A 23578-nucleotide genomic window follows, 5' to 3' on the forward strand; every position below is an offset into this window, starting at 1 on the left:
GCCTCAGTCGTGTACTGTATTTTCATTGTCTAGGGTTCAGCTTTTCCACCTTGAAATGACAAGGTTTTTAAAAGAAGATGCTGTTTGAAGTGCAGTGAAATGTAGATTTAAAAGAAAAAGAAAAGGTGACTATCCAAGGAAGTTAAAAAAAACAATAGCTAAAAATATCGATGCTACTAATATTTCTTCCACTAATTTTATTTCATCTTAAAATGTCATGTTTCCTCTGGGGGAAGAAACCGGAGCCTAGAGAGATGGAGGGACTTCCCAGGAAGTGGCCTTGGGACGAGGCTGGGAACCAAGCCCTCCTCGCCACCCGTCCCGGTATCACAGTGTCTTGCTTGGCCAAAACGTGAGAAATCTTCACGGACATCCTAAATGTGTTGCTCGCTTTGAATGAAGATCCTTTTTTTTTTTTTTTTTTTTAAATGCTGTCTTGTTGATACCATCAAGTATGGCTTAGTAGAACAAGCAGGGACTTCGTAGACAGGGAAATTCAGAATGGAGCCTCCGATCTCTTCATCTGCACCGTGGGAAGAATGAATGCTTCATCTCACAGGGCTGTGTAAATGGATTGAGGTAACACGGGGGCCACGTGGCACAGATGGGATGCTCAGTGAGTAGGTTCCCATGCAGGAGTCAAGAGCTCCATTCCTCAAGGAGGCTGGTCTCTCATGTCTTCTTATTTGGCAGCCATTGTCTGGGAGGGACTGTGCATGGATGGGTTCCTGGGTCTTCGTGACGGTCTTCTGGAAATTCACTGTGCAGCAGCCTTCCTTCCACGTATCATTCCGTCCCATCCCTGCTCCCTGTCTGAATTAAAGTCTTTGGACCCATTCCTGGCCAGCCTGGCTAGTTATATAAATGTTCACCAAAAGGGTAGTATTTATAATGAGATGGTTGTATTGCCTTAGCATGTCATGTCCAGCTGGAAACTTGATCTCGGAGCACCAATTAAGGTACTCATATAATCTCCATACCAGTCTTACTTTCTTCTTCGTGATCTTCTCTTCGCTTTTTTCAATAGGAAGTTCTCCTTGAGAGAACAAAGGAGGTGACATTTATCAACTCCGCACCATGCAATGGACTTGTGTTACCCTTGGATGTCTTGTCTTTTGATTATTATGTTACTTTTTTAAAAAGATTTATTTATTTGAGAGAGAGAGAGAGAGAGCACGCACATACAGCAGAGGGAGAGGGAGAAGCAGGCTCCCCGCTGAGCAGGGAGCCTGATACGGGGCTCGATCCCAGGACCCTGGGATCATGACCTGAGCTGAAGGCAGATGCTTAATGACTGAGCCACCCAGGTGCCCATTATATTACTTTTTAAATATAAAGTAAATGTTTTGTCAAGTTCTTGAAGTGTATTAGTCAATTTTTATCATTTTAATAACCAAGGTAATACTACATGTTCATATTAAAAATTCTAAACATATAGAAGGCTACAGAAGTTCCTTCGTGTGTTCACTCTACCTTCTCTATCCCCCAAATTTAGGTGACGACTGCCAGCTGTTTTTTGTGTTTCTTCCCAGATCTTTATTTTTTGCACATGAAACCAGTATATTTTTTTTATAAAGTTTAAAAACTAATTTGTATTTTTTAAAATCAAATAATGGTCTAGAAAGCCAAATAATGAAAAGACTCACAGCAGGTCCCTCTTACTCCCATCTGTGATGTCACTTTCTATGGTTTCATTTACCCGCAATCAGCTGCGGTCTGGAAACAGGTAATCCTCCTTCTGACATATGGTCAGAAGGTCAGTCATAGGCTGTGTCACAGTGTCATTCATTTCATCTCATCACAGGCATTTGATCATCTCCTATCCTCACAAGAACAGTGAGTACAGTACAGTAAGATATTCTGAGAGAGGCCACATAACTCTTATTAGAGCACATTGTTACAGTTGTTCTACCTTATTAATTATTGCTGTTAATCTCTTACTGTGTCTAATTTATAAATTAAACTTTATTGTTGATATGTCTGTATAGAAAAAAACAGTATATGTAGAGTTCAGTACTGTCTGTGGTTTCAGGAATATATTCTGGGTCTTGGAGCATATCCCCCCTAAATGGGGGTAAGGACTACTGTATAATTTTTTATTTTTTTTATTTATTTTTTTTTAAAGATTTTATTTATTTATTTGACAGAGAGAAATCACAAGTAGATGGAGAGGCAGGCAGAGAGAGAGAGAGAGAAGCAGGCTCCCTGCTGAGCAGAGAGCCCGATGCGGGACTTGATCCCAGGACCCTGAGATCATGACCTGAGCTGAAGGCAGCGGCTTAACCCACTGAGCCACCCAGGTGCCCCATATAATTTTTTATTTTTTAAAAAGATTTTTTAAATTTATTTGACAGAGACAGAGACAAGGAGGGAGGGGATATAAGCAGGGGGAGTGGGAGAGGGAGAAGCCGGCTTCCCGCGTAGCAGGGAACCCAATGCGGGGCTCGATCCCACGACCCCGGGATCATGACCTGAGCCGAAGACAGATGCTTAACGACTGAGCCACCCAGGCACCCCTGATTTTATAAATAATACTTTTTCAACTGCCACCTCACCACAGACCTATTACCAGACCTGCTACCCTCAACTCTTACCTCTTGCTTTCTGTTATTCGTATGTCGGAATGTTGCATTTATACTCCTCTATCTTGATTTGTCAGGTGTGTGATTCTTCTTTTATGGTGAATAAAGATTATGTTTTCAATATTTCCAACGATTTCTTTTCCCATCCTTTCAACATGGTTATGTCACAGATTTTAATAATTCAGTGTTCACAGTTTGGGAGAATATAAATATGGTTCATCAATGAGCTAAGTAGTAAATTGTGATTTCAGTCGTGTTTTTTGTTGTTGTTGTTTTTGTTTTTATTTATTTGACAGACAGGATCACAAGTAGGCAGAGAGGCAGGCAGAGAGAGAGGAAGGGAAGCAGGTTCCCTGCTGAGCAGAGAGCCCGATGCAGGGCTTGATCCCAGGACCCTGGGATCACTACCCGAGCTGACGGCAAAGGCTTTAACCCACTGAGCCACCCAGGTGCCCCTTCAGTCATTTTTTTGGTCAACTTTTCTCCCCTTGTAGTTCATAGTTGCCTTATTTTTTTCTTTTCTATTCTTTTCTTTTTCTTTCTCTTCTCTTCTCTTTTCTTGGTGTGTGTATATGTGTATCGCTAGCTGATTCTTTTCCAGCTCATCAACAGATCTGTGAAATCTTATAAGACATGGTCACCGTAGCAGATAATCTATCATTTCCTTTTTTCCTTTCTTTTTTTAATTGAGGACGTCCTCCTAGAGTTCCTTTGTCTTCCTTTTCTAACCAGGACTGCTGATTCTTTTGCATCTTACACACTTGGCACCCTGGGAAATCAGTTAACTTCTTTTCTGTGTTAATTTCCTATTTCTGGATCCAGTCCTGTCTTCTCCCTTGGCTTATTTCCTTAATTTACAGGGGCATAACCCCCCACAGCTTTCTGAGTAAGGGCCTAAGGGAGATAGTTTTATCTATCCACATCTAAAAATGTACATATTCTGTCCTCGAAGTTGACTGATATTTTGGCAGGGTATAGAATTCTCAGATGTCAACTATTTTAAAAACATGATTCCACTGTCTGCCAGTATTTTCTTTCAGAAATATGTGGCTCCTGTGACCTCTTTTCTATGGGAAGTTTTAGAATCTTTTATTTATCCTAGGTATTCTCCAATTTAAGGAAGGATCTGTTTCAGTGAAGATCCCTCCCCCTGCCTTTCTGGAGCTGCTTAATTTAAAGATTAAATTATAGCAAGTTTTAATTTATTATTCATTTGAAAATTCTTCTTCATTTTCTCTGTTTTCTCTTACTATAATCTCTTTTCTAGCAAGAGAAATGGAGGACCTTGACTGATTTCATTTTACTGAACTTTTCTCTAGTTGTCCATTTCTTTTTATTTCCTGACAAATTTCCTAGAGTTATCTTTCCAACTATCTTTTTGTTTGTTTGGTTTTTGGTTTTCATAAATTTCCTTTTTTTCAAACTCTTAAGAACTCTTTTTATGCTCCAAATGTTCCCTTTTTTAGGTCAGTATCCTGTTTTTGTTTCACGAATGTATTTCTGAGGATTTGTTTTTGAAGTATTTTTAGATTTCTGCATTGATCTCTTTCCTCTGATTTCTTTTCTTTCTTTCTCTTTCTCTCTCCACCCCACCCCTTCTTGTTTGTTGCTTAGGTTTCTATATCTTCATGCAGGAATTTTCTTCAAAGGTTTAGTGTTCCTAGGTATTTTATAACAGTGAGGCCCTAAACATCTTCCACTCTCTGCCTCCTGCCTGGGCTGTGCTCTGGGCTAGGAGTCAGGTATTGGAGAGTTATAAAGATGGTGTAACCCAGCTGTTCTGCTCGTCTTTCCTGCTTCCATGTACAGCCATGAGGTATGCAACAAGACCTCCACTAGGCACCCCCTCTCCCCCTTCAAGGGCCAGTTCTCACCTCCAGTCCTCCACATGCTGAGTGAAAGGTCATCACTCGAATGTCTCTGGACCGTACATTTGCACACACAATCGCAGCCTGACTGAAAGATGCTCTCAGTATCCTTCCAGAGGTGGGGCACAGATCCCGTATTTAGCAGCTTCGCTTCCACATCCGCAGTTGGAGTTGTTTCCCAGTTTCTTCATTAGACTTTGTTATTGTGGTTTCATTCTTTCGGGGTCTCAGGGACCAGAATGAAGTGAATACGTCTTCTCCTGGAAGTTTCCGAAAATCTCTCTCAGAGCCACGTTGCTCTTGGCATATTTCTGAAGTTCTGAGTCCTTTCCAGTTTTTACTGTCAGGCATGTAACAGTTTTGCAGCACCTGTTAAGCATAGAACATGATGGTAATTCTTCCAAGTCCTTGTATTACTCCGTTATCCTTGATTCTATGATTTTCTCCACCGTCACCCCCTCCCTGCTCCCGTTTTCTCTCCTTAAAACTTTCCATCATGAGAAAGCTTCTTTTGCAGCCCAGAGCATTTTGAAACTCTCTTTTTACTGTCCTCAGAATGCAGTGGATGTAGTGGTCCAAATCCTATCTCTGGGACTGTCTGAATCTTTTAGGGTCGGCTTCGCCTTACAGGTAGATGCTGTCAGATTACACAGTAGAGTCACATGAGAACTGGATGCATAAAAATGTACTTGTAGATGTCCAGCCAAAAAAGAGAAAAGGAAGAAGAGAGAAAGAAAGAGAAAATAAGTTATGCAGAAGGTTCTGGGATGCCTTTTACCCACCCAGCAACGGCACAGAGAAAGGGAGTTGTTCTCGTGATTGGTCTCAGTTCCTGCATGCCTCGCCTAGTTGAGAGCAGCTTGTGGTGTGGAATGTGAGCCTGGTGCTTAGTGATACCAACTCTTCATTCAGCATGGCCCCTCCTGCAAACACAAGCCCAGACCGACTTCATTGGGTGCTCCCCAAAGGAACCATGACCTTCCCTACCACGAAGGAAATAGCAGTCTGAATCAAACATACAGTGCGGCAGCATGGCGGCCACCAGTGGATACCTTCGAAAGACACTTCTTAGGGTAATTTAGACTGTATGAGTTCCACCTTGCACCCTGATCCTAATTGTTATGAAATTGCATTTTACAGTTAGTGGAAATATATATATTTTTAAGACCTGTGCTCCTTTCTGTTAGCACAGTCATCAAGAGCACCTGGTTCTTGTCACCTGAAATTCCTTCTACACTCAGTTTCTGAACTTCCACTGGGATCGTTCAGAGTTAGACCAGGAGCTGCAGTAGTTCCTTAACCCTATATTCAATTTTCAGGATGAAAATGGGGGTGGTGAAGAGGACGACTGGCCAATTCCAGGCGCTCTTCTTATAAGGAAACAAATAAAACCTAACAGCTTATAACCTTACAAAACTTTACAAAGGTACTAAGTATTTAACAAGTATGGACAGCTGCGAAGCAGCCAGAAAAGGCAATCCGCCAAAGTGAACCTCTGCCATCAACTTGCGGCATGCGTACCTCCTTAATGGTTGAACCCTTACTGCCTCCCTCTGCCTCTGGCACTTTCTAGACCTGTGGCCTTTTCCTTTGGCTGGCCCGTTTCAATAAGAAAAGCAGTTCCAATCCCTTCTCCGGTTTCCAGCACATTTGTACCCATTGATTTTATAAATTTCCTAACATAAATTTCCTAAATTTCCTTATATCGTCTGGGTACCTGAAGAGTTGCCTCACCTTCAGGGTTTGAAATCAGATGCTTGCTTTCAAGGCTGTGTGCCAGCCCTTCGGCCTCTCTGCCTGGGTCTCCATGGTAACACAGCGATAGAGTCTAGCGATTATGTGTCTGTGACCACAGGCGTGGATATTCCCATGTGAATGACTGGTGTTTGCCCATGTGCTGCTCTTTTCAGGTCTGTTCTCGGATCTCTCAGAGGTTTTTGCTTTCTTCATAAAACCTGACTTATCCACACCCCCAAATATTTCTTTCACTATAAAATAACCTGGTTTTGTGGGATTTTAATGTTTCACTTAGTTGTATAAAGGTGTTTGTGTTGGACATATCTCTGATCTCAGTTGGTCATTAGCTTTGGAAGAATTATTAGTTGGTCATTAGCTTTGGAAGAATTAACATCCAGAGTGGGATTTTCTGTACATAGTGGAACATGGATATTTTCTTTTTCTTTTTTCTTTTCTTTGTCTGCCTGTCTAATGTAGTACTGAGGCCTCATTGCAAGTGTTGCATAAAAACATTTCATTAAAAATGTCTTCAAGGGGTACCTGGGTGGCTCAGTGGGTTAAGCGTCTGCCTTCAGCTCAGGTCATGATTTCAGGGTCCTGGGATCGAGCCCCGCATCGGTCTCTCTGCTTAGCAGAGAGCCTGCTTCCCCCTCTCTCTCTCTGCCCTCTCTCTCTCTGCCCGCCTCTCTGCCTACTTGTGATCTCTGTCTGTCATATAAATGAATGAAATCTTTAAAAAAAAAAAAAAGTTTTCAAAAAATTCAGCAAATTTTTATCAGAATAAAGAACAAAGAGAAGAAAACCCTCCTTTGAAGTAAAATCTTGAAGCTTTCCATCCGAACACTTTACAATCAGTCTGCAGGTTCTCGCTGGTGTAGTTGATGCTTTTTGTTGTTGTTGTTGTTGAAAAGATGATACTTAGTCTCTTTATAAAGTTTATAATACTCTATGCACCTTCTCCATTACTGGCATGTGTACATTATACAAAATGCTGGGATTTTTAAAAGCACGGTGTGGGGGAAGCCTACTCTTTTCCAAGCTTGTTAATACAAAACATAATTGAACACTGTATTGTTTCCCAAGGAGGGATCTTTTGAGTCACCCCACATGTATTAGGGTGAATATCTTCTGCCCACCAGTAAGTCATTTAGGATGGGGATACTTTTTTTTTAAGCAGAAGTAAACATTGCTTTTAAAAAGTGCCAGGACAGGATGCCTGGGTGGCTCAGTTGGTTAAGCAACTGCCTTTGGCGCAGGTCATGATCCTGGAGTCCTGGGATCAGGTCCCACATCGGGCTCCCTACTCGGTGGGGAGTCTGCTTCTCCCTCTGGTACTCACCCTTCTCATGTTCTCTCTCTCTCTCAAGGTAATAAATAAACTCTTTAAAAAATATAAAATAAAAATAATAAAAAGTGCCAGGAACTTGTTCTAGGGTGTACTGTAAATAGAATCACTGGTAAGGACCAACTAAACATTCCAGACTGCAGATTATGCAAACAACAGACTTTTATCCTCAAATCCTATAATCATACCTTTTAGTAGAAACAGAAACCAAAGCCCAGTGGTTTGAGTGTTTCATGTTCATTGTCCCTGCCCTCTCTGTCCTTTGTCGATCATCAGGAGGAATAAGGAGCAACAGCCAGAACAGAGGAATCTACACACGGGTTATTATTAGCATCTTATTAAATGAGAATGTTTGTAGAATTATTTTTTAAGCTCCTTAAAAGTAGCATGAAAAATAGATCTTCATCTTCAAATGAGGGCTATTTCACAAGAATTTTATTGGTTTACAATACCAGCTGTATGGTATTTGCACATCTGGAAAGGCATTTTTACATGTGTGCACCATCTGGGTAAATAGCTCTACTGAGAATGAAGTAGCCTACACTGCTAAAATTCAGCAAGTGAATTAAGACCTTGATTCTTTTCCTTATGTTTCCTTCTCTGTGCTATGGAAGGGAAGAAAGCAATGCTTTTTCCTTTAAAAAAAAAAAAAAGAAAGAAAAAAGAAAAAAGGAAAGAAAGAAAATAAATTTAGAAACTCAATATTTAAGAATTAGGGAAATGAGCTGAGAAAATTAAGTCTCAAAGATGTGACAGATTCACAGGGAGAAACCTTATTTTTGCTTTTTTCCCCACATATATGCATTTCCCATCACCCACCCCCAGTTCTCTGAACATAAGTTGTAAGTAAATACACGCCAGCTTGTGTGTGTGTGTGTGTGTGTGTACATAAATTGAAATGTTGCTAATACATCGAGTAGCTCTGGTAGTAATTTAAGTACATAGTACGGGTGCTAGCTTTTTATCCATCTTCTCACCTAGGAAATAGGGAATCACAGCAACCCCTCCTGCTCAGATCTGGTGTGAGAATTAAATGCTGCTCCACCCCAAAGGTCAGCGGCAACAGCCCACAGGCCAAATCCAGCCCGCTATCTAGACTGCACAGCTTGTAAGCAAAGATTGGTTTTTACATTTTTAAGGAGCTGGAAAAAAAAAAATCACGATAAGAATAATATTTCTGGGCACAGGGCAGTTTTACGGAATTCACATTTCAGTGTCCAAAACAAAGTTTTGTTGGCACCCAGCCACACTCCGGCATGTATGCATTGTCTATAAATGCTTTCCTGCTATGTTGGCAGAGCCAAACAATGACATCTGAGACTGTGTGGCCCGCAAGGCCTAAAATACTGACTCTCCAGCCCTTTCAGAAAAGCTTGCCAACCCTTTTATACTCTAAAGTGCTTAAGTCTGTGTCTGGTACATATTTGTACTAAACAAATGCTAGCTGTATCATGAATATTATTAAATTTTATATAAAATAAGTAATTTTACTCCTATAGCCAAAAATACATGTCAGAGTCTGAAAACTTTCATGATGCATTATCCCTGAAAACCAGACCAAAAAATACCTAGTAATCAGACAACAAATCATTTTACTGCTTAAGAATGTAAAATTACCTTAGGAATGTAATGCACGGAGCTCCCTTCACAAGGGACTTATTTTCAGAATATCTTATATATTCCTTTGGGAAAATTCCCATGCTAACAGGTCACACGTCCTCTCTCCTTAATTTTGTAGGCATTGGGCCTGTTCATTTGCTCACTGCTATCTTTCTGTGCCTACTTACTCAGATTCCCTATCTGAATTCTCCATTTTTATCCACTGTCTGATCCTTCTCATTGGAAATTCTAGCCAGACAGCTGCAGTCTCTGAAGGGTAGAAGGAGAGTCTGAAGGGTAGAAGGGTAGAAACATGAACTTCAGCATGGACGTGATCACAAACAGACTAGGTCATGTGGTACCCCATTGCAAAGGGCTCCAAAAATGTACTCCATACAAGTCCTTTGAGCTTATCTCTTTGGACACACAGCAAACCAAAGTCTTACCCTCACACCGATGTCCCCCTATTGTATTTGCCAACAGAGGCAACCACATGCTTCTGGGCCAGACCAACACATTGATTAAAAACCACTCTGAGGCACTAAAGGAAATACTTTACCAAATTCGTTTAGATTATTTTATGTCATCCCCATTTTCCCTAGATTTGGACTCTCCTGGCCTCACTCGCACACTGGGGATTTTGCCCAGATTCGGTCTGGTGCGTTGATCTGTGTGGAACTGGTTTGTTTAAGTGGTTCAGATCTTCCTCAGACTTTTTCAGGCTTTCAGGATTTCCAAGCTCAGCTGTATCATCAAAGCCTGTTTCCTTTCCAATCCCATACCCTGACAACACCCCCAGAGCCAACTCTATTTCTGTTTATCCACGGTCTCCAGCAAGTTGGTCAAGTCACTGCTCAAGTCAACCACAGAATTAGAAAGTGGACAAGATTGGAGGCGGGTGGGGAAGCTGATATTCAGGGACACTTCGCTCTTGACAACAGCTCTGGTCCAGTTGGCAAAATACTTGTCTGGGCTGAGCCAGGACTTAAGTTCACCAGGCTGGCTAGCACAGAAAACCGAGTTGGCTTTAAGGAAAAGAGACCCCAGTGGGAATTTTTGACAATTTAGAACTCTTTTGTTTTGTTTTTGGTTTTTTGTTTTTTTTAGTTAGAAATATCAGAGCTATTTAGGGGCACCTGGGTGGCTCAGTGGGTTAAAGCCTCTGCCTTCGAAGGCTTAGGTCATGATCTCAAGGTCCTGGGATCGAGCCCTGCATCGGGCTCTCTGCTCAGCGGGGAGCCTGCTTCCTCCTCTCTCTGCCTGTCTCTCTGCCTCCTTGTGATCTCTCTCTCTATCAAATAAATAAATAAAATCTTAAAAAAAAAACTATTTAATTTGATTTCAAATATGCTCCAGAAAACCTCTTTGAGACAGACAATCAACATTCAAAATGACAAAAATTTAGAAAAACTAAAATGGTTAATTACAACAGTATATCAAGAGTAATAATGTTTTGGGGCGCCTGGGTGGCTCAGTGGGTTAGGCCGCTGCCTTCGGCTCAGGTCATGATCTCAGGGTCCTGGGATCGAGTCCCACATCGGGCTCTCTGCTCAGCAGGGAGCCTGCTTCCTCCTCTCTCTCTCTCTCTGCCTGCCTCTCTGCCTACTTGTGATCTCTCTCTGTCAAATAAAATAAATAAAATCTTTAAAAAAAAAAAAGAGTAATAATGTTTTAAAAGTTCTAAAAAAAAACTTTATGTTGCAAATCTATATACAGAGTGGTAAATCATAATGATTTATAAAAGTATTTTACAGTAGTACAATATTATTATAATAGTGTTTTACAGTAGGGATTTCATTAAGTTCATTATAACTCTATGAAGTTATTCAAATATTTATGAATTGTTAAACAGAAAAGTGCTTTGGATATAGTGTTGAAAACAAAATATAGTATATATTTTATATACAAAATAACAGTCCTTTAAAACTGAACTAATATGGTAGCCCAGGTCCCATGTGACCAATGTTTAAATAAAATTTCAAAGTTATTTCCTCACTTGCATTAGTCACCCTTTAACTGCTCGGTGGCCACATGTGGCTGGTGACTTCTCAGCTGGACGTGGACATGGCAGTCCAAAAATGGCTTTCCGTTATCTCAGAAAGTTGTTTTTAGACAACACCAATACAAAATAACCCCTAAAGCCACATAGCTCAAAAACTGGAAAAAGTTAAAATTGGGGGGAAAAAAAAAACAACAACAATAGTTTTTGTGGGCAATTCACCCAGAGAATTTCTTTTTCCTTCTTCCTGCTCTTTTAGTTTTTTAATTTTCTACCACGACCGTATTAATTTTATAATGGAAAAAAATCACTAGGTGTTATTTTAAATAATTTTTAAACGTGTAGAAAATGAACACAAGGATTGTGTTGGGGAAAGCCAACAGAAATTTTCTGAGTTATTTTTTGTTGCTGCTGTTAACATTCAGGTCAGATCAGAATTTCAGAAACTTAGGTGCTTAGGGAATGGGGCACCATGGAATTGGTATTTGGTCTTTGGAAAAGTCTGCACACAGCATAATTCAGAATTCTCGCACCACCGTTTCCTGTTTGCTCTTCTCCACGGTTCACACGGGTGGGTTAAATGTGGAGTCTTTTAGCCTTAACTTGTGCTCTGGAGCCAACATTAAATGCCCACCTGATGCCAAAAGAAAAGAATCATTAGTGTTTATGGAGATAATCCATGTTTTCTTCTTTGTCGTCCCTTTAAAGTTGATTTGTATCTGGTCCCGGCTGAATCTAGCAAAGAGATAACCAAGTAGACCTCCATTAGATGAGCTGTTTCTACAAGCTATGACCTTCATGCAGTGGGAACACAGGCTTACTCGGCCTGGTTGTGCCTCTGAATTCTCGACACGTGCTGATGGGTCCACTGGGGTCCAGGGTTAGCGCTCAGCCACTCAAGAGTCAGCCTCGTTCTGTAGATCTGTCTGGCTGTTTCCTTGATGCTTTTGATGGCTGGCCCCATGCTTGGCCACCCAAGTTGTTTGTTGCTGAAATATGTTATGTGAATGGGGACATAGCCCAAGTAGTTAATGACAGGTTGGAAGGCTGAATAAGTTATTCTTCTGTCTAAACGGTGCAGGGAAATCTGTATCTTAAATATGCAAAAATGTGTAAGTCTTCTCCAATTAGCTCCAGTAAAAACAAAGAAATTATAGTCAACCTAAACAAGTTTGAAATATGGGAGTTACTGGTCGTGAGAGCTAGGCTGGAAGAAATGCCCAGTGAACCAGCTAAGGGAAGTTATCTGGTGCCTAGATACTTAGTGGAGGGCGAGGGGTCACAAGGAAAGTGACAGCATGTGGGAGTTAAGTTTGTGGTATGATGGAGCAATTTTTGAGAAGCACGGGTTGGGTGTGGGAGGACAGCTGCTTTTGGCCATGACCGAGAGCAAGGAAGTGGTAATCTTTCCTGAGCCGGTGGCAGAACTGCCCCAAGACGGTGATGGGGCTATTGAGTGTGAATGGAGTACAGGAGAGATAGTAGAAAGGTCAACAAATTGAAAAGTCAATGGTGTGAATACTCAAGGCATTAAATATCGAAATCCTGGCTCAGTAAGTGAGGGGTAGTATAAGAGAAGGAATGTATGTGTGTAAGTTAAGGATAGACATTGGATCACTGACATGTAGCATAAAATTAGTAGGATAATGGAACATAGGGTAACTGGAAGTAGAAAGCTCAGTGTGCTGTGAAATAGTGTTTGCGAGGAGGCTGCTACTTGATCACTCGACGGAACGAAAACACTAGAAAACATTCAAGGACATAGTCCCATCTCCCCTAGGTCTCTAGGACCGTGGGCTTCCACATCAGAGGGGTTAAACATCTGTCGTGGTTTTCTCTTGCCTGTGTTGAGGTCCTCTGTTCTCTTTAGTCTGAGGATGTGACCACCTCCTTCCGGCTTTCTCTCTGCCCCCCCTTTCCCCCCTACTTTTCTCCTACAACCCACTGGTTTGCTTCGGTTCACTTCCCAAGGGCCTGGTCTCTTACCTCATCTCATTGCTTAGAAACCTCAGACCTGGAGGTAACAGGCAAATGTGCTTTCTTTCTTTGCTTCTCTAAACATCCTGCACAGCACGATACAATGACTCGTAGGTAGAAATTATAATAGTAAAACCTTCAGGAGCGGTCTTCGGGTCTGGAGTGTGTGCCAGATTCAATCTCAAATAATTGCTTGCAAAGATTTGCAAAGACTACGAAAATGAAGGAGGAAGTTCTGTCTGTCTAGCTGTGTGTAGTATCCTTATTAGTTCTATTCCTACCGTCTGATTTGGATAGCAGAGGTAGAAAGGCTAGGGCGCTGTGTTTAATTATTTGTCATTCCCTTACAGTATCTGTTTTCTTAGTTTGCTCTGGGGTTGAGAGCATTGAACATTTTTTAGGCTTTTTGAAGATACTCCTCCTTGACGAATGTACAAACGGAGGAAATCTTCCTGTAAGTGAGCAATTGGCGGAAACCTGGACAATTTTCCGGTTTCTTGTAAATCAAATATATCTGGATTTGAAAGCATGGATAGATTAACTTTGTGCAGTTCCTGGGAATAGAAAGATTCCACTGGATTTAGAATTTGGCCAAGGATTTGATGTAAGCGAATTGCCTTCCCGAGACGTTCCTTTGCAGCCATCTTGCCATCTCGGAAAGCGGCCGTCATCACAAGCTGTCGTGTGCTGGGGTCACAGCTAAACACTTTGCACGCATTGTCTCTTTCTGTCCTCCCAAACTTTGGGGAGGTGTAAGGAAACCAAATTCCAGTCAGTTGCCCAAGGTCATAGGAGTGTTTGAGGCAGAGCCATCTCTCAAGCTGAGGTCCGCAGCCCACGGTGCTGGCCCTTCCCTCTCCCACCGTCCACCAACCACAGGAGCTTGGCACAGACCGTGTTTGGAATTCGCTCGTAGCGTTGACATCAGATAGGACGCATAACCGTGTGATCCTGCTGGGGACACAGAGTCAAACACACCAAGCTGTTCCCTAAATCATTGAGGGAGGAAAGAAATATGCAGAAGACCAGCTTGCACATGTTTTTTCATAAGGCTTCGGCATTACTGTCTTTGCATTGACACACGTCAGTGAAATATCGGAGAGAACGTTTCCTAATTCCCTGTTAAAGGTGTGAATTTTTACAGATGTTCAGTGTTTTAAAAAAGGATTCAGTGTTTGATGAACTAACTGTTCAGTGTTTTAAAAAAGGATTCAGTGTTTGATGAAAGTGACAGTTTTCATTCAAATTTTACATTGTCCTGGGTCATTCCATTAAAACTAGCTTGTTTTTTTTTATTGTGTTGTTAGTCACTGTACATCATTAGTGTTTGATGCAGTGTTCTAAGATTCATTGTTTATATACAACACCCAGTGCTCCTTGCAATCTGTGCCCTCCTTAATACCCACCACCAGGCTCACCCACCCCCCACCTCCCTCCCCTCTAAAACCCTCAGTTTGTTTCCCAGAGTCCACAGTGTCTCCTGGTTCATCCCCCGCCTCTGGTTTTGCCCAACTCACTTCTCTCTTTCTCCTAATGTTCTCCATGTTACCCCTTATGCTCCACAAGTGGTGAAACCATATGATAATTGACTTTCTCTGTTTGACTTATCTCACTCAGCATAATCCCCTGCAGTCCCAATCCATGTTGACGCAAAAGTTGGGTGTTCATCCTTTCTGATGGACGCGTAATATTCCCTTGTCTATATGGACCACATCTTCTTTATCCATTTGTCTGTTGAAGGGCATATTGGCTCTTTCCACAGGTTGGCTGTTATGGACATTGCTGCTATGAACACTAGGGTACAGATGGCCCTTCTTTTCACTACATCTTTATTTTTGGGGTGAATACCCAGTAGTTAGCTTGCTTGTTTAAAATAATGACCCTGAACAAGGTGGATTTATAAAGCTCTCTTGAATGAGTTACATCAGAGAAGAACTCACGAAGCTGGTCAGAGCAATCCAAAGTGAAGAGTGGTGTTGAAAATGGAGTGTCGTATGAATTCCTGAAGCATAAAATCCTACATTGTGATGATCTATCTCCTTTCCAGATCAGTTGCAGAAGAGAAATGGTACCGATGAAAGCATCCCCAGTGTAGGGTCCCTTGCCTGCACATTCTCCATCATGAGTCAATAGATAGAAGGAAGCCCCAGGGTCTCATTGAAATTGCCTTGGAGTGTGGGTGTGTGGCCAGCAGATGTCTTAATCCGGAACTCTGGAGACGTGGGTTCAAAAATACCGTAAATATCATAAAGCACGATCATTGCATGTCACTTCACAGACATGCTCATGTTTCTACTCTGTGTATCTGTACCTCACTCATGTCTGTCAAGTGTATGGCTTTGGCCTTGTTAGCGGAAGGCTCAGGGATCACAGAATCTTAGCCACCTGGCCATTCTCTAGCGTTTGCTAGTGTATTTTGGCGATCACTCCGCTCGCCTGCATCCCCAATACCGAAGGGCATCTCTGGGCCCTAGAAAGCTTTACCCCAGTTTCTCTGGGGTACACGGGACCGGGGTGGGGCAGCCGGCTCCAGTTGATAGAGGACTGTCAGCCGTCAGTGAACTCTTCTCTGGGTTTATGTCTTCAGTGTAAAGTTTTGCACTTAAAGACCACGTTTTAATCTCATGGGGAATGTGAATCAATGTGGTGTATCAACCCACTAGTAAGAGGGAAAAATAGCCAACAGGGAGAGGCAGCCTTGTATCATGGACAAGAAGAGTTAAGGGTCTTAGTCGAAATTGTATTTTGGGGGAAAGAAAAGAAGTGGGTTTTGTGAGAAGAGCATGCATGTACTGGCAAAATAATGAGGAGTTGTAGAAGTTCTAGAAATGGACTTTCCAGTCTCTGGTTTGATGCTAACTTTTGCCAAAGGGAAGTGCCAGCTCGGTGGGAGTGAAGGAGGGAGCCACAGCCTTCTGAGCAAATGTCAGTTCTCTGTGGCAGTGGGGCCACAAAGGCCGCAGACATGGAAGAGTGTCCCTTTGGGCCCACTGGGAATATTTCCTACAGGGATCTAGGCCAGGACAGAGCCTGAAGAAAGCCAGCCTCCCAGTTGGTTTCTTGGGCCGTGTCCATGGCGTCCGGCCTCTCCTCCATGGGAGGGAGGTTTGCACAAGAGCTGAAAGGAAAGCAGTGGCCTCCTAGCTCTAGGCAAGGAATTGCCTCTCGTTAAGCTGCACTTGAGCTGCGTGCTGGGGTTTCCTGTGGGAGCTTACGAACTGCCGGCACAGGAAACAAGCAGGAGTGCAGACATGGCAGCTTACGTGAGGGCTGTGATGGAGGAGGCTCGGAGACCTTGGCATGTTGGGGCCAAGCCAGCCCCTACCCTACGATGCAAACAAGGAGGAAATGCTTCCTATTCTCAATGCGGAGAATTTTCTTAATGCCCAAACTATAGCCCTCAGAAGCCCTCGTGAACTGTTCTCTGCAGAATTCCCACAGAGCTCTTACACAGTTGTGGGTTCAGATTCTCCTTGGCTTTGCTTTTGTTCTTTCTTCCTTGCAATCTCTCCTTCATCAAGAGTCATGTCAAAACTACCTTTGTTTTTAAGTCTTCCCCTGCCAAACCTTTCCTTCTCATGTAACCCCAACCTCTTCTGTTTCCCGTTCTTTCCACCCAACACGTGGAGTTATAAACTCACGGCAAGGCTCCTTAGTCCGCGTCCTCCCGAACACTGTCCAACAAACCTTCATTCCCAGCTTCTAGCAAACCCTGTGTGTGTCCAGAAATGATGGGCAGACAAGGAACAGTAGGCCAGTGTGTGCGGGGCGGGGGTGGGGGAAGGGGCAGGAGGCAGACGGGGCCCAATCCAAGTGAGGCCCAGGGAAGGGTTTCTCGGGAAAGTCCTGTTGATCAGGGCCTATGACATAGGGACACAGAGTCTGTTTTTGTGGAGAAGAGGACATTTGTGTCGGAGTTCAGGCTGAGGACGTGCCTGGGGGTCAGGCCGTGCTGAGTGGTGAATGGCAGAATGAGAAGCTCAGGGCCTTTCCCCGGAGGCCATGTGAGTCATGGGTCAGGGGTTGCGGGGGGGGGGGGGGAGGTTTGCACAGAACAGCCGTGTTTGCTGGAGATGGGGGATCTTGAGAATCCGTATGAAATATCTGAAGGTGAGGTGTGTGAGACCCCCTCACTGGTGGTTTGAACAGGGGAGGACACTCCGTGGTCACCGCGTTCTGCCTGTGATTATGGAGTGGGGAGCAGGGAACTGGTCCTTCCCCCAGGGCCCTGGGGAGGAGTAAGGCTTTTCCATTTAGGGCTTTCCTCCCTGATCATTGCCAGCCCTGGAGAGGAGTAACTTACCTGGTCAGCATTGTCACAGTCCTTTCGGGTTCCTGTAACAAAACACCACAGAGGGATGGCTTATAAACCCAAAACATTTCTTACCATTCTGGAGGCTGGGAAGGCCAAGACTAAGGTGTGAGCAGTTTCAATGTCTGGGGAGGACCTCCTTCCTGGATAATAGAGCACTGGCTTCTCTCGGTGTCCTCACATGGCAAGAGCGGGTGAGGGAGCTCTCAGGCATCTTACAGGGCCACTGGTCCTAGTCACCTCCTGGGGGCCCCGCCTCCTAACATCATCACATTGGGGTTAGGATTTCACTTCTCTAAGGGCACTAATCTCATTCTCGAGGGTTCTATTCTCATGACCTAATCAACTCCCGAAGGCCCCACCTCCTAAACCGGTCACATCAGGGGGTAGGGTTTCAACATACAAATTTTGGAGAAACACATTCAGTCTGTATCAAGTGTGGTCTGGGCAAGACTGACCTTTCTGTGGCCGCATTTACTTCAGGCAGGGCAACCTCGCGGAGACCCACGGGCCACCGTGGTCCCTCGCAGCCTCTCCTCAGCCCTCTTCCCATCCCTGTGGGGCTGCGGAGACCAGGCAGGACCAGGCAGCTCCATCTCTCTTTGCCTCCTCTGTTCCAGCTGTGTCACCTCTGTCAGGTCCCCTTTCACTGGGAAAGACACTGGCTTTCCGTTTGGGAGCAGGTGTGTGTGTGTGTGTGTGTTGGGGGCAGGGTGGTGACAACTTGTCCAGTCTTACCGGGTCTTCAGCAGAGGCCGGGCCCACTCCATTCACGAGGAGCTGTGTCAGGCAGAGGGAAACCGTTACCAGTTTCCTTTTCAACTCAGCTGCTTCAAAGCCCCGCAGAGGGTGGGTGTGAGGAGCACCACCTCCGTGACTGCCTTTAAGTGGATCATGAGTGACGAACAGAACCTCACTGCTTCTCCTCAGTCTTCTGCATGTCCCCGGCCCCGCTGTGTCGTTTTCCTTCGTGACGTCCCCTGCCCTGGCAGGGCCACCCAGCCTCCCGGGACACGCTGTTTGTTCTCTCGCAGATGGCGGTTTTCCGGAGCCAAGTGGGTTATGCCTCAGGCTCTACACGCCCCGCCACCTTGTGAAATAAAACATCATTCGTTCATTTAGGGTTCAGTCCAGGGGCTTTGCTTAGTATACAGGTTTATAAAATTCACCCATGGCACGGGGTGGACGGTGGGGGGTGGGCGGGTGGCCCATCAAGAATTCACTGTGGAGTAAATATTCAAAGCGCCAAGTCAGGATCCTAATTGGGCAAAATAAAGAGGGAGGCACGGTTAGGCTTTCATCCGGGGACCTGCACTGCTTATTGCAAAAATGGAGTCTGTCCTTGTCCTGCCTCTGCGAGCTATTCGTGCCTTCCGACTCCCAGTGTGCCCTGTGCGGCAGCAGCAGCCCCGCCTGGGAGCTTGCTAAAAATGCAGAGTCCCGGGCCCCACCCCCACACTGAATCCCAGTCCAGCTCTTAACAAGGTCCCCCAGTTGGTGTTATGACCAAGTTGGAGTTGGCCTTGTGGAAGCCCGTGCTTCACAAAGCTGAACTCGCACAAGAATGTCCCAGAGGGCCGAGGGAAAACACAGGTTCCCGGGGCCCAGGGCGAGATGGAGCTTGTAGACCTAGTCAAAGGGACAGTGATATGGATCCTGCTGGTCAGCTGCCCACTTGGATGCTCTCTAGCTTGTCCCTGAATCAGAAGCTTCAGTCCCAGTCCACACACACATTATGGTCACTGGTCGGTAGAAGGTGCTGCACTCATGGGCAGAGCTTCAGTGGGACCAGTCCAGTCAGCGGTCCTGCTTCCAGAGTGGCCCTGAGTGCAGCCACACTGGGCACAGAGGGACAGCAGCTGGGCAGGTCATCCCTGGAACATGGTGCTGGGCTCAGTCCACTCTCCTGGCCACCGTCCTGCAGGTTGGTACGAGGTCCCCTCCCAGCAGACTCTACTTGGAGCTTGGGGGTTCCATCCAGTCCAGTCTTGAAACTCTTAGACCTCGGAGCCTCCTTTTCCGTGAGCTCAGCTCCTGCCTCCCTTTTCCAGGCTCCTGTTAGTGTCTAGTCCCTTACCTTTGAAGAACTCCGCCCAGAAAAGGCCCAAAGACAGCCTGTCCCTGGGGGTCACGTCACATCCCTTCTGGAGAACGCTAACTATAGTAACTGTTTCTAATGGAAACTCACTGGCTGATGCCCCTTTGTCTATACCCACCTTCTAAACCGGTCTTCCTTGAAGACGACAGTCTGCCTTTCTAGAATTGCTTTAGCCATAAGAAAAAAAAATGTTAACTGTCCCACCAGGATGTCACTATTTAATTTAACCTTCTTTAGAGTCTTCTAAAGTTCTTTTAGTTCTTATAAGGGCCTTTGCTGTTCTTCAGTCCTGAAATTTCCAACCTATAAAATCAGAGACTCCGAGACATGATTTCTTAATGAATATTGTTTCTGGGGGTTAAAGTTTTGCCATTGGTGATGATAACCAGCAAAAGGCATACAGCTAGATCTTTTTAAAAGCCGTGCGTGTCATTTATACAAAAGAGAAATGTATGCCGTGAAATAAACATTGTCCCTTGAGCCATGAAGTCACCTTTCCCTGATTTACTCCCACCGTGCTTAGTATTTAAATAAGCAATTATAGACAGGAAGTTTAAAGGTTGAAGAGATTGGTGATCATTCACTTTATAAATCTTGGGAAAATCTCTTTTTGCCAGGTGGGTCTTTTCAATCTGATTTGCATTGGCACACTTTACAGAAGGAAAGAACAAGACACGTTTAGGATCTAGAAAATTCTCCCTGGTGAACAGAGTTTCGAGGAGACTTCCTGGAACTACTGTCAAAGGGCTATGCAGGAGAGTTAATTTGGCCTTTGTAATCCTGTGCTGTGAAGCTTAGGGAACCTTCTACATCGGGAAGCCAAACTCTGAGCAGAAAACATTAACAGTGTCAGTCCTCAGTCTTTGTGGTCATCCCTGAAAATCATTTACTCATTCATCTCCTTTTGGAAGCTTGGGAGGGGGGACGTATCCAGCTATATATCCCTTATTGCAAGGATGTTGTATAACAAACAGAAAAACACAGTTCAAACTAGCGTCAAAGCTAAAGGATTCTTATTGGCTGATGGGGCTGAAAATTCAGAGGCAGAAACAAGGTCAGGCATAGTTTGACCAAGTAGTTAAAAGCAGGTTAGCAGGACCTAGTTTCCTTTTCTGTTTCAAGACTGTTGCCGGAAGTCCTAAAGCTGTATCAGTCCTTGTCCACATTCTGCATGAAATCAAGGTTCTCCTTCCAGAGTCCCCAGCCCCAGTCCTGGGGTGGGTGGGACCAGATGAGCTGGTTGGCTAAGCTAATGACCATAAAACAGAGACGAGTTGTTCCATGGGATGTGGGGCCTGGATTCGGACCCGGGGGCCCGAATCATGCTGGGTGCCATGGGAATAGGAGGCTATGGCTTCTACCACCCTTGGGAGCAGTGGAAGTGGACTGAACCGCAGGCAGGCGTTTTTGCTGCTGGAATCCTGGTCATCACGCACAACCCTAAATCAGGCAGCTGGAAAGTATCATCCGTGTGGTCAGGAAGAAATGTCCCCGTGCACCAAGGCTTTTGTATCCCCAGGCAAAGGAGGACTCCCCCAAATTTGCTGCCTTTTCTTGAACTTCGGGTGGAAATGATCTAGCGGTGAGTGTGTCGGAGGAAGAGCTGGTCACCCGTGTCAGTCTGAGAGCTTTCTAAATGAAAGAGCCGGTGGCTGACATGAACCCTTTGCAAGCAAATCCTGATACAAACAACTACAATTTGAAAGCCTGCAGAAGATGGGTTGCACTTCCAAAACAATACGCGGATGGAGTAGTCATGTAATTCATGCCTTGTTTTTCTGATTTCTTTTCCAGAACCGAATGGAGGAAAGCAAAGCACTCTTTAGAACAATTATCACCTATCCCTGGTTCCAGAACTCCTCGGTTATCCTATTCTTAAACAAGAAAGATCTTCTAGAGGAGAAAATTATGTATTCCCACCTAGTTGACTACTTCCCGGAGTATGATGGTAAGTGGGCACTCTTCAGCCAGCCCAGTAGCTGGGGGTACGTTTGGCTGCCCAGCCAGTCCAAGAGCTGCCAGCGCACAGCCCATTGTTGCTGCCTTTGTCTGCAGAGCCCGCCTGTGTGATTGATGAAGTAGAAAGGACTGTTCGCCCCGCTCTTTGAGGACCTCAGATGTTTCAGTCCCCTGACAATGCTGAAAGTGATAGAAAAAAAAAAAACCCTCCATGTTTGGAAATAAGTGGATTATGGGAGGGAACGGTCCCTTTTGAACAATGGTGTTTCAGCCATTATGGTCCCGTTTTGTTCATGGGCTACTCTTGCCTCTGTCTGGAAAGAGAACAGTTTTATGTCAAGAGCCTGTGCTCTGAAATCACTCCAGGCAGGTTCATACCCCAGTTTCGATACTTCCCATCTACAGAACCATTATCAAGTCACTTCATTTCTCAGGATTTGGGGCTCAAACTCCTGCAATTGTAGGCTACACTAGACCGATGTATGACATTTTAGTATGATGGGGGACACATGGGGAGTGGTAGGTTTGTTTTGTTGAAGGTTTCCTTCACTGTGCAGAAGCTTTTTATGTTACTATAGTTTTAATAGGGTTATTTTTGCTTTGGTTTCTAGTGCCAGAGGGGACATAGCTAGAAATATGTTGGTAAAGCCAATAGCAAAGAGATCACTGCCTCTGTTTTTTTCTAGGATTTTATGGTTTCAGCTCTCAAATTTAGGTCTTTAATCCACTCTGAGTTTATTTTTGTATTTGAGTTTATTTTGCATATGGTACAAGAAAGCAGTCCAGTTTCATTCTTTTTCATGTAGCCATCCAGTTTTCCCAGCACTGTGAAGAGACTGTCTTCTCCTCATTGTGTATTCTTGCCTCCTCTGTCACAGATTAATGGACCATGGGAGTGTGAGTTTATTTCTCAGTTCTGTTCCATTGATCTATGTGTCTGTTTTTATACTGGTACCTTAGTGTTGTGATTATACAGTTTTGCTGTAGAGCTGGCATTGTGCGACCTCCAGCTTTGTTCTTCTTTCTCACAATTGTTTTGGCTCTTTGGGGTCTTTTGTGGTTCCATACAAACTGTAGGATTGGTTGTACTCTGTGAAAATGCTCTTGGTACTTTAATAGGGATTTTATGGAATCTGTCCATTGCTTTGGATAGAACGGACATTTTAAGGATACGGATCCTTCCAATCCAGGAGCGTGGAAAATATTTGTGTCGTCTTCAGTTTGCTCATCAGTGTTTTGTAGTTTTCAAGTACAGATCTTTTACCTTCTTCATTACGTGTATTCCTGGGTATTTTATTATTTTTGGTGCAATTTCAATGGGATTGTTTTCTTCATTTCTCGTTCTTCTACTTTATTATTGTATAGAAATGAAGCCAATGTGTGTGTACTACTTTTGTATCCTGCAGCTTTACTTATTAATTCTAGTAATGTTTTGGTGGAGTCTGTACGGTTTTTCTGTGTATAGAAATGCACTGGACAGGGGCGCTTGGGTGGCTCGGTCGTTAAGTATCTGCCTTCAGCTCAGGTCATGATCCCAGGAGCCTGGGATGGAGCCCCACATCTGGCTCCCTGCTCAGCAGGAAGCCTGCTTCTGTTCCTCTCTCTTTGTGTCTCTGTCAAATAAATAAATAAAATCTTAAAAAAGAAAAAAGAAATGCACTGGACAAGTAATAATAGTTTAACCTCTTCCTTACTAATTTACATGTCTTTTATTCCCTTTTCTTGTCTGAGTGCTGTTACTTGCACTTGCAGTACTATATTGAATAAAAGTAGTGAGAGTGGACCTCCTGATCTTGGCGAAAGAGTTTTTTCCCATTGAGTATGAGGTTAGCTGTGGGTTTTTCCTGTGTGGCCTTTATTATGTTGAGATACATACCCTCTAAGCCTACTTTGTTGAGGGTTTTCATCGTGAACAGATGTTGAATTTTGTCAAATGGTTTTGCTGCATCTTTTAAGATGGTCATATGGTTCTTATCTTTCATTTTATCAATGGGATGTATCACATTGATTGATTTGTGAATATTGAACCACTTTGGATCCCTGGAATGGATCTGAATGGATCTCATGTTACCATGGGGAATGATCCTTGTACTGTATTGTTG

At 43.9% G+C, this 23578-nt stretch overlaps 1 protein-coding gene across 1 annotated transcript in view; it reads left to right on the top strand.

The window, feature by feature from the left end:
* GNAQ (G protein subunit alpha q) overlaps positions 1 to 23578 on the top strand; it is a 304893-nt gene that overhangs the window by 268549 nt on the left and 12766 nt on the right. The window contains exon 6 of the mRNA XM_032306308.1: positions 21312 to 21465. Within this exon, the coding sequence (XP_032162199.1) occupies positions 21312 to 21465 (154 nt within the window). The remainder of the gene's footprint in view (positions 1 to 21311; positions 21466 to 23578) is intronic.

This window comes from Mustela erminea, chromosome 12 (assembly GCF_009829155.1).
Source record: "Mustela erminea isolate mMusErm1 chromosome 12, mMusErm1.Pri, whole genome shotgun sequence".
Lineage (NCBI taxonomy): Eukaryota > Metazoa > Chordata > Mammalia > Carnivora > Mustelidae > Mustela > Mustela erminea.